Source organism: Dasypus novemcinctus, chromosome 16 (genome assembly GCF_030445035.2).
Source record: "Dasypus novemcinctus isolate mDasNov1 chromosome 16, mDasNov1.1.hap2, whole genome shotgun sequence".
Lineage (NCBI taxonomy): Eukaryota > Metazoa > Chordata > Mammalia > Cingulata > Dasypodidae > Dasypus > Dasypus novemcinctus.
The window spans coordinates 23944969-23956971 of NC_080688.1; the positions used below are offsets into that span (position 1 = coordinate 23944969).

Consider the following 12003-nt stretch of genomic DNA (forward strand, 5'->3'; position numbering starts at 1 on the left):
CCGGGGGGCGCCGAGGCTGAACGCCACCGCCCTTGGGGCCTCGCCGCCAGGCGCCGGCAGCTCCGAAAGCCGCGCCGAGGGCGGGGTGCGCGGAGAGCTGCCGGGGCCACCGGGGCGCGCGGGGAAGTGAGCTCTCCTTCTTGGAGCGCGCCGCCGCCGTACCGCGCCCCCGAGACCCGCGGGGGACCCGCCGCAGCCCGCCCACCCGGCCCCACCAACGGTCCTCAGGCGCTCCCGGGCCCACCACCTCGGAAGGAAGGCAACTTCGCCGCGCCGGGGGATTGTACAATTCGCGGCCGCCGGGATTCCCGGGACCTGCGAGTGAGCGCACGCCCTCGGGCCGGGAGCAGGCGATGCCCGGGTGGCTCGGAGTCCCCACCCGCGGGAGACCCTAGGTGGGCACGGGCCGGCGCCGGGGCCCCGGGACCCAGGACTCGCCGCACCGACGCGATGGCCTCGGAGGTGGTGTGCGGGCTAGTCTTCAGGCTGCTGCTGCCCCTCTGCCTGGCAGTAGGTGAGTGTTCCGGGCCAGCGGGCTCATTTGGGGAGGCCGGGGCGGGAGCTGCCCGGGGTCTTCGGAGCGAGTCAGGGCGCTCTTGCTCCGGGACCAGCTCGCGAAGCCACGCTGCTGTCCCTCATCCCGCGGCGTCGACGCGCGCGGTCCCGGCCTCGCTGCCGGCTTTCCTGCTGCCCTCGCGGCGCTCGGCCGGGTGCCGACTCCCGCCGGCTAGCTAGAAAACCCGGGCCCCCTGATGCGCCGGGGGCTGGAGACCATTGGTGCTGAATTTAAACGCACACGTGGAGTTTCTTTCGTGGAATACAAATTTGAGCACAAAGGATGCAAAGCTCGTTGGAACGTGGCTGTAGACACCCTCCCACCCCAACTACGGTACAGAATGGGAGTGGTGCCCACCCCTGGTGTCCCGGAAGAACAGCTCATGGTGCCTTCACAGGGCATCGAGGGTTATCTCCCCGCACCCCAGATCCCTGCCACAGCAGCAGAGGAACAGAAGGTTCCCGCCCTTGCCTTGGCGTTTCTCACTTTCTTTGACCTCAACCAAAGGGCCTACTAAGTCCTAGATGCAGAGTCTACAGGTTTGACCAAGATCACGTCCGGCTGTCTGCAGATCCAGGGTGAGAGAGCAGGGCTGGGGCCTGGGATCTGGGACGGCGAGGCCTAAGGGTGGTCAGAGGGAGGCTTCTCAGCGTTTCATTAGTTTCTCAGGTCCTGCTCCTTATCAAAGGAACTAGGTGTTAGGACAAGGACCAAGGCCAGGTTCTTGCAGTGAGAGCGATTCGGAGCCTGAAGCCAAACTCCTCTCCTAGTCAGCGCGTGTTGCATTGAACCCCATTCCTCACACTGACACACGGCGCCTGCCGTTCTCCTCCCCAACCACACTGGAGAACAGAGCACTTTCTACCGGGTGGCAGTTGACCAAGAGGGTGGCCATGGCAGAAAAGGCCATGATTGATTCGTATTTTCCAGCGCTCAAGGGCTCGGGACTATACGTGCGCTGTTTTATCTGTGCAGGGAATCGGAAGAGCCTATTTCCTGAGTGCACATCTCAGCTCCTGGGAGGATTCTCGGGGTGTAATGCATTTTATGGGTGAGGTAACTGGGCGATGTCAGCCGTGAACCCCCACGGGACGCCAGGAGTGGACTCGAACCAGGGCCCCAGGCACCAGGAGGGGCGGTCGTGGGGTCCTGGGCCTTCACTGTGCACCTGGGATTCGAGGGCCAAGTAACAGGGATCTTTGTTCCCATGTGGCCCTGAGCACAGTTTCCTCGGAGCCGAGGGCGACCTCTCCTCCGTCCAGTTTGCCTAAACTGGAAACATAAAAGGCCTTGGGAAAGCCGTGCGGGCATCTTTCGGGCGTTTTGCACAGGTCCTGATGTGGGATGGGGTCACTCTGTGGCTTAAGCGCCTGGCGCTGTGTTGGCACGTTACCTCTTTGATAAATGGAAGTCGGTGCCAGAGTCAATGCTGGGCTTCCAGTGTGAGCCTGTGCGTTTGCGGGTTTTAGGGGTGATGGCGAGGGTGGGTCCCGGGAGGAGTGCTGGGGACCAAGTCCCACTCTTCCCCTCTGACAGCCCCATTCGTGCCGACCCCCTCCTTTTCCCCTGCCTCCTGCGGGGAAACGGCTCGCCCAGATGGTAGGGAAATTCGGCTGCTTGGTCTCCTGCAGCTCTCAAGGTCTCTCTGTAACTGGCACAACCGGTAGAATTAAACGACAGTAGGAATTAGCCAGCTGCTTGCCCAAGACCCGGCACCAAGCTCTTGCTCCTTCGGGACACCGCTCGCTTGCACCCGCGATGCCCGCGGAGGGTGGCTTTGGGGTCAGGTCTTGCCGAGTCTTCCGGCGTGGTCTTTACCGCAAAGCCCTTTAGTAGGACTGCTGAGCCCGGCAGCCCCGAGGGGCCGGGCCGGGCAGTCAGGGAGTGCGTGAGCAGAGCAGGGACCTCCAGTCCCCAGACGGCGGGCCCGAAGGCGCAGCCCAGCTCGCTCTCCCGCCGCGCCGCGAGGACCCGTGGGCGGTGCTCGTCCGCCGGCGGGCTGGGTCCCGGGGGAGGCTGGGCGCTTCAGGACCGTGAAGAACCCCCAGGCCGGGACTTTCCTGGAAGGAGCGCGGGCTCAAGCTGTGCAGAGATAATGGCCCGATCCCCCAGGTCTGCCCAGAGGATTCTCAGCCCTCATTCTCTTTCCTAGTGCACGTCCACGTGTCTTCTGGGGGAAGAGAGGTTGACCCAGCTGTGTGTGTGGGTGGGGTGGGTGGGGTGTATTATCCGTCTCCCTTCGCCAGTGGCCCGCCCCAGGGAGCTGATGGATGCCAGCAGATCTGGAACTTGTTGCTTCCCCCTACCCTAGTCAACAGCCTAGGGGAAGGCAAGGACTTGGATTCTTCCTTCGTGCTGGAAGAGAGCTAGCTCCTGGGAAGAACAGATGACCAACTGACCGCTAACATTCTGCTGGCGGCTGCTCAGACAGTTCAGGTTCTCGTGCTCCATCCCCTCTCCAATCCCTGTGTTTATAGGGACAAATAGGGCTGGAGAGAAAACTGTTTGGAAAAACTTGAATCTCTTCTACAGGAAGTGAAGATTTTCAAGGTTATTGGAGGGTTTTCAGTTCTGCTTACTCCCAAGGTGCTACTAAATCAAATATTCCGGTTTCCCTGATATCCTGGACCTGGAGAGTGCAATGATCTGTTTGCTATTAGGATCGATTTTACATTTTAGCCATCTATTTTTATATCTGGACAAGGCAGCCTTCAAAGCCAAGCCTTTGCAGAAGCTTATATAGTTCTCATGTTTAGACCCATTTCTTGAACAGGGATGTTGGAAATTTTCTGCACAGAAATGCGCTAACCTTTTCACCCAATGATGGATGTTAAAAATGAACTGCCATGGATTTTAATCTGGTGCTTAAGATTTATTTTTTCCTGTGAAAGAAATTTAAATAGGAGTATTAAGTTAAATCAGCATAACGTGATTTTTCTCTGTGTGGCTATGTCATTTTTGCAATCATATTTTTTACACACTCTTAGAATAATGGATGAAAGGTAGTATGTTTTAACTTAACAGTGATCCGTGCCTTCTCCTATGGGCTGCTGCCTTAGCTTTAGTGGGAGAAGTTTTGACTGTTCAAAGAGTCATTTAAAGCCTTAGAAGTAACTTTTCTTTTTTCTCACACTTTTTTACCCTTACATAGGTAAATACTATTTATCACTTGCAGAGAGAAAAGTAATAGTGGAAAAAATTAGAAATGTATAATTTAATTCTAAAAAATATTTCATAAACTAGGAAGGGCAGTGATTCATTTTATCCCAAAAGCTTTAGAAGCGGAGCTGTGTGTGTTGTAAGTTATACAGACTGTGCACATTTTCATAGACAGATTTAAGCAGAACACTTTGGAGTTCACCTTTGGGGGACAGATGGTATTGTGACTTTACAATTAAAGAGGCCTCCATTGAAATCTTGGCTCTCTCCTATACTGCTTGATTTTGTTGAGGTTTTTTTTGTTTTTGTTTTTTTCCTGTAAAATGGAGTTATCAATACCTCCTTCTTTGGGCTTTTGTGAAATAGTGTGCACAGACTCCTTGTAAAATGCTTGACCCACAATAGGTATTCAAAATAGGGAGAGAGTATTACTACACTTATAAAGATGAGTAGAAGAGCATGAATGCTTGATGAAGGTTTTTAATAGAAATTAGCAGAATTAGCAGACTAATAGGCAGTAAGTGGATCATGAAGAAACTGAGTTGAACAGGTGGGATTCAAATTAAAGCAGTGACTTTAACAAGTAATTTTCTAGAGCCAAATTATGTCATTGAAAGTGGACATATAGCTGTCTGGAACTTGCATCTGCACGCATGGCACAGGGAAGAAAACTTTTCATCATGAAGATTTTTCTCACAAGTTTCACCAAATATTCTATATATCTGCAGTTGCATTCTTCAGATTAATATGTTCTCCCTAGAACTAGACTGACAGTGTTGGTTTTTGTCTTTTCGACACTATGCTATTATTTTCATAGCCTGCATTTAATATGATTTCATTTTGTTTTTGTTTTGACATTTTCTTTTTGGGTTCTTATGTTACTAAGAGTTACTGTATTTGAGGTCATGTAGTAACAATATATACTATATTATATTTTTCCACAACTATTCAGGATAACTTACAACAGTATAAGTGTGCCTGGATATTTAAGAACATTTGCTTAAGAACAATATGATGTCCAATGTGTATAATGTAAAGTGGGTTTAAACAGTTGTTTTGAGGACATGGAGTCAGGTAAACAAAATAAAGCAAGTATCTCATTGAATTGAGGCCAAATGCAAAGCTGCACTGAAAAACATAGAAAAGCACTTGGATTAAGTTTGTCAAATTTACAGAACTCTTTGCCTGGCCTTTTAGATCCTTCTAGGTCATGACAAGACCAGGAAGGATAAGAAGCCTTGCACATACTAAATATCTGTGGAGATAACACATCAGACATATATTTCTTTTACAATTTTATAATTTTTTGAACTGTAAAAGAATTATCTAAATGGGAAAGAACATTTAACTAAATTACTTATAAACTTTAATCTCTTTAAGAGAGATAACATACAATTTCCTGATGACTTAATTTCTCTATGGTGAAGCATATGCTCGAGCGGTGATGAGTTTTGTACATGTGTTTGGTTTTTGCTTTTTATTATTATTATTACTAGGATAATGAAAATGCTCTAAAAATGACTGAATTGATGAATACACAACTATGTGATTATGCCAGGTACCACTGATTGTATGTTTTGGATGGATTTATGCTTTATTAATTTGTCTCAGTAAAATTGCTTTGTAAAAAAAAAAACAACTTGCCAAAGAAAAAAGCTATATATAATAATCACCACTTTAAATAAATGTTTTCCATTTCCCTGGCAGAATATGCAATACTTTCTGTCCACCTTGTTGTATTGAATAGGATAATGAAACCTTCTGATTAATGTGTTACCTGCTGTTTTTGAATCCTCGTTTTTTTTCTGTACTGGTGAGCACAATTCTGCATTAAACTAGGATACCACGGATGGACATATTTAACTTTCCTTGTTTATGAATTTGCAAATTTTCAGTACATTTTCTATAGGAGAATGGATTTGTTGTATCCATGAGGTTCCTTCTGCTAGTAACTACTTACTTAGGCTTTCGTTATCATTCACCAGTCATGGTGGTGGGGGGTATTTTACCTTCCTGGGGAGTTATTCAGTCCATCTCCAAACTCACATGGTTCTCCCCTCAGTTTTTCCCCAACTCCAATTGCCCCCTCTCCCTGCCGTTGGACTTGGCTTGGTGAGCACCAAGCATCTTTTCTTCTCCTTGAATCCTCCCTGGTACAGTCAGCAGACACTTTTTCCTCTGCCCCTTAACTGCCACTGGGGCAGTGATACTATCGGTGTCACTATCCAAATCAAGTACTTCACTCGCAGGTGGTCCTCCAGCTTTGCCCATCTGTTTCCTCCAAGTCAGCAGCTCTGCTGCCTTGGGCTCACATCCTGTGGTCCTACAGAGTGGAGAACCTCAAACCTCCATCTTGGTCTCTTGGGCTTTTTCAGTCTTTGCCATGTGGTGAGCAGGGTGTGTCCTCTACTGCTCCAAGCCTTCCAGAATTTATTCTGCAGGTAAAGGCTTACTGGGGAGTCTCTCATGGTCAATCACATTCCAACCTCAACCTCAGTCAAATCAGGCAATCTGTTTTTGGCAGTCCCTGGTTAAATGCTCTGCTTGGCCCCTCAGCCCTGTCATGCCTGTGATCCTGACCCTGTAGCTAGTAGATTCTTTTCTCAGTTGATGCACCAAAGGGTTTTGTCCCTTTCAGCCAGTTCCAAGCAAAGACAGTTCTGTTCTTATCAAGGCTTCTTTTCAAGATAGGTTTCTCAGGGTAATGATGCTTTGATATGATCAAACTGTATTTCTCTCACATAACAGTCAAGCTGTAGGGGATTCAGAGTCGGTGATGACTGACTCTGAGGTTTTCCGGGTCCATGCCTCCCGATTTTGTTGTTCTGCGTCTCTGTGGTGCTGTATTCACCTGCATGGTTCACCATAGCCTGGGACCAAGCCCGCCTTCAAGCTGAAGGACTGAGGAAGCAAACACAGGCAGTATGGTATGTTCTTTCCCCACACTTTAAAGGCACAGCCTGGAAATTGCACAGATCACTTTTGCCCACATCTCGTTGGCCTGAATCTAATACCGTTATCCACCTTAATGCAAGGGAAGCTGGAGTATGTCATCTTTATTCTGGCTGGTCATGTCCTCATCTAGAAACGGGTGGTTCTGTGGCTGTGAGAGAGAAAGGAAGAGTGGATGTTAACATTCACCTCACTGTCTATGCCTCCAGCAGAGGGATGAAGGTAACAAAATGTACCCACTATGTAGAGTAGCATCTCTGGAATGGGGCGCATGGTTCAGAGTGCACTGAGGTCTTCCTTAAGATTTGGAATGCCAGTGAAAACCTGGCAATCCACATCCTGCCCTCTGTGGCTCTTGGGTGTTCCCTGTAGACAGTGGTGGTGGTGTCCTCTTGAAGTCAGCTTCAACGGACACTTTGTTTCACCATGGGTCTTAGGAGGTAATTACGAACAATCATTAAGGAAATGGGTTCTATGGTCAGTCTTACTTCAAAACCTGGTGGCACCACTTAGTAGCTGTGTGATACTGGAGCAGTCGTTTCTCAAAGCTGAAATAGTAAACTACTGTGTCCCTGCCTAACACGTAGCAAGCAATTATGATTAGAAAGTCCCTCTGATGTGAGATGTGTAATGGCCTTGGAGTTTCTCCAATTTAAAAATAAACAAAAGCGCTTACCTCACAATGTGTGAAGATTTTCATTTCAATTTTCCCACTCCATTTTTTTGAGTTACAAGTCTTTTCATTTAAAGTGTAAATATTTGTAGAAAGATAAAATGCCTATTGTTTTCTGCATATTAGTATAAGTTAGTTCAATTAGCTTATTTTCTTCCTGTAACCTAGTTGAGAGGGAATGGCCTTTTAATTGAATGGGGAAAGACAATTGTTAAATGGTGAATGTAAATCTAGATGCCCAGGGATTTTTTACAGGACATTTTCCAGGATTAAAGTAGCATATTTTTCATAGGGCTAGCTCTATAGGCAGGTAACAGAAAACAAAAATTATTTCTCTTATTCTTCCTCCTTTATTTACATTATATGTTTTTGGACATACAAAGGAGAAAAATACCGTGGTGATTGGAGTCCTGCTTTTAAGGCTGGATTTGGACACAGGTCTTGGCTCCATCAGTCTAGCTGTGTGAACTTGATCAGATAGTTTAACCTCTCTGTTCTTCAGTCATTTTATTTGTAAAATGAATACTAATAGTACTTAGCTGAGAGAGTAGTTGTGAGACTTAGTAGTTGTAAAGGGCTTGGAGCAGAGCCGGATACTGGTAAATACTCACTAAATACTAGCTAGTATTAGTTCCAGACTCAGAACGTGGGCATTTATCATTAATGCAATAAAATGTCTCGACTAGCTTGAGAACTACCCCATCAAGAGCAACCTAGTTTCAATGGGCAGATTATTTAGAGTTCCAGTCAATTGACAAAGAAGCTTTAGGACAATACCTTGTAAATTAAGGACTGTTTAGAACTTAAGTGATACGGTCTCTCTCTTTCCTTCTATATTACAAAATCTGCAAGCTGAGGCACGCTGTATAATTCTTCTTGACATCCCCAGTATAAAATATAATGTTTAAATTATGGCAGATATTTTTAAAAATGTCTTTTGAATTGCAGCATTTTAAGAAATGAAAAGATTAAATTATCTGCTCATTACACTTTAGCTATCCAGTAAAGGGTTGTCATACTTCGGGAGTGCTGAAGAAATATTTGACATTTGACTCATTACATAATTTATCGAGTAAATTTTTTTCTCCTGAGAATCTCAGAAATCTGAAACTAGAGTTAGGCTCAGCTTCCTTTAGCTATTACTTTTTATGTTTTTCACTGTAAGCTTCAGAAAAATCGTTATACCCTCTGAAACTTTCATGATTGTGAATTTTATCAGTATAATCAATTAATACCTTTTGTTTGCTCTGCAGTGAATAGAGAAAAAAAAAATTATTTTGACCACACTAAAGCTTGACCAGGGCCTCATCCTTGAAGTGCATATTATTTTTTAAAAAGTTTTCAGCTCTTCTGGAACCACACATATTGATCTGTTTTTTTTTTTCCCCCTGCTGTGGTCAAGTGCCCTAGTTCAGCAGTTTTGACCACAGGTGCAGAAAAGGAAAAAGAGTTTAGTCCCTTAACAAAGTGATAAGTTGGAACCAAAGTTCCATGGAAATTAATTACAGATATGTACAGAATTGCCTCTTGTTGCTCGAGTAGTGCCTGCTTCTGTCCTTCTTCCTTCCTGCCTTTCCTTTTGTTTGGCCATTGCCACATGGATATGTGCCCTGTCAGAGAATCTAGGCAGCAGATATTTTGGAAAGAGCCCCGGTCTGAAGGTCCCATGAGCAAGTCTCAATCCTTTTAATAATGAGCTATGTGACTTTGCCAAGTCAGAGGAACTCTATTCCTCAATTACACCATCTTTAAAATGAGATGTTCAAGGCTAATAAATATTTTCGTGGTAAATATTCTACAACTTCTCAGAGTAATATTTCAGTACTTACATTTTAATTTCAATTCCAGAAAGTATAACAATAAAGCACTACCTTTCAACCAACACCCTAGAATTTATCCATCTAAATTATTGTGGTCTCTTAACAACCACTATGATGACATTGGTTCAGAATTGCCCTCAAAAATGTGTAGGAACTGCTAAGGAAGATAATTTTTATCATGCTAGGCATTCAATTGTGGGTTGTTTCACAACAATTGGTGTTGAAGGAGAGAGGTTCTAGTTTAGGCTCTGTAATCCTAATTCTGTGCTTCTGTCTCACTTGCGTACAATACACTACAATATAATACAATACAATGCAACATAGTGCAGTACAGTACAATACAATACAGTACAATGCAGTACAATACAATACATACAATGCAGCACAATACAGTACAGTAAATACAATACAGTATAATATCACACAGTATAATACAGTACAGTACAGTATAATGCAATATGATATAGTACAGTATAATACAATACAATACAATATAGAATCATATACACCATCCCTTTCTCAGTGGTAGCAGTAATAAGGAAAAGAACAACAAAATGCGTGCTCAAATTTGGCTTTGAAATAGTTGGGTGTAGCTTTGCAGGAAGAAGGGTGTACTACCATGCATAGTTTATGATCACACATGCCCATTAAGAAACCCAAACTGCATGCAGTTATTAATTGGAGCTAAATAACCGTGCAGGGCAGTTGAAGTACAAATAAATAAGAGTTGACTCAGAAAAAAGATAGTTTGAGTAAAACACTGAATTTTACGTCCAAGGGTAGCATTTTGATGACATTGTACGCCCTGTGATATCTGAGCTGGACAGTTCCATTATCCATAAAAGGAAAGGGGGGCGGGCGCTGCACATCAACCAAGCGTGTGTATATAGAGTTACGGAAGATGGTCCCCACATCCTGTCCATCTGGCTTCAGCAGCCCAGGCATCAGCTTCCAGCACTTCCAAGCCTGCCTCTTCCTCCTCCTCTCTCCTCTCCTTATTTCCTTCCCCTCCCTCTGTCCTCCAGGCCCCTTCCTCCTGTTGGCCTGTGGGCTAAACTCAGTCTAACTGGTGAGCAGTGAGGCCTTCTCAGCTAGAGCCAGGCTTGCCACGCCCATGGCTGATCCTCTGGTCAGCAGACAGCCTGTGGCGGGCCTTCTTCAGTCAGGAGAGAGAGGGTTGGCCGTCAGTCCTAAAATGAGATTTGTTTTTTGTGAACCACCATTTTTCAGAAACCTCCAGCTGCAAAAATTAAAAAAAAAAAAATTTATTAAGAACCACAAACCTGTTTAGCAATAATTTCCAAAGCATCATCATTTTTGGTGCAACGCATCATCCTCTCTGCTGTCGCATTGCCTTGGAGTCACAGCACCCATGACCCATCGTGTTGCTGCCTCACAATCCCCCACCTCCTTCACTGGTCTCGGCAGATATTGACTTCTGGCCATTTTCAGACATTGAAACCACCCCCAAAGTACAGCAGTTTCCCACCATCAGGATTATTTGAAGAAAAGTGGCACAGAACCCAGAGGCATTTCTTAAAGTGATTCCAGAATATTTTGAGCAATTACCTTTAGAATAAGTGTATCTTCTCAACCCTACTACTTAGAGTGACCAAATCTCAGATTCTGTCTTACCTGCATGACACTGATTGATCGGTCATTTATTCCAATATTTCCATATTCAGATATGCTTATCAGTACATTTTAAATGTACTGCTGTTCTTCCAAGGAGAGAGGAGCATGATGCTTAAGTACATCCTGTTTCGAATATCTTGGCAGTGTCTGCCACACTTTAATGTTTTATACATTTGAATGTGTATATAATGAGTTTTCTGAAACAGAATATATTTGAAGAGCAGTTTTTAAATTGTCTACTATGGATTTTTTTTTTTTCCGCTCTCTGATTTTGGCCAATTTTTCTACCCCCTCCCCCATGAGATCTATATACATTATCCAGAATTCACCGGAATAGTAACAGAAATCCAGACTTCAGTCTCTTAAAATAGGACTAGCTTTTGTTATGCTAATGTCAAAGGCAATTCATGTCTAATGATTCATGATTTGATTCATATTGCTTCATCATTTTTGGCATTAGTGTTTTCTAGGTTTCATTAATGGCAATTGCCCAAAGGGAATTTGAAAAAAAAATTAATCTTATTATGAAGTTCTCTAAATATCACCATGTATATCTTCCACTAATTGCATTCCTTCTTAATTCTCAATAAAAACACGTCATGCCATATCAATTCTCAGTAGAGAAATATGAAAAAATATTTCTTATCTAGTTTCTTCTTTTACCTTAAAAATTCAGCAGCGTGGGGGAACATGTAAGAGAAACTGGTCTGGTTGCTGAGTGCTGGTGGCTCCGTGAGGCCCTGAGTTTTGCAGCACTTGTTCTTCACTAGATGATCTTCCCCCTTCCTTCCACCTGGGGCTGCAGCATGAAGGTGCTCAGTGAATTCGCAGGATTCTTGTTTCCATTCTAAAAATAAGCTATTAATTGTTCACTGAAGGTCTTTGTCATTTATTCACTTATTCAGGTATGTGTAATTATTGCAGAAATAATAAAATTGTACTTGCTGCTTAAACACACCCATTTTTAGCCCCATCATTTCTATGTCTTCTTTTTTTCCCCTCCCCCTCCCCACCCTGCTGTTTTTGCTGTCTTTGTCCATTCGCTTTGTGATCTGTGCCTGTTTCTCTCCTTTCGGCTTTCTCATCTTTCTCCTCTAGGATTCACAGAGATTCAATCCTGGGTTCCTCTGATGTGGAGAGAGGCTTCCTGTCAATTGACCACCTCAATTCCTGGTTTTTGCTGTGCTTCAACTTGACTCTCCCCTTAG

General features: G+C 44.8%; 1 protein-coding gene across 1 annotated transcript in view; it reads left to right on the top strand.

Moving 5' to 3' along the window:
• Positions 1-235: 235 nt before the first annotated feature.
• Positions 236-12003, top strand: part of PIEZO2 (piezo type mechanosensitive ion channel component 2) — a 504324-nt gene continuing 492556 nt past the window's right edge. Inside the window, exon 1 of the mRNA XM_071208436.1 lies at positions 236-514. Coding sequence (XP_071064537.1) covers positions 451-514 — 64 coding nt within the window. The 5' untranslated portion in view covers positions 236-450. The remainder of the gene's footprint in view (positions 515-12003) is intronic.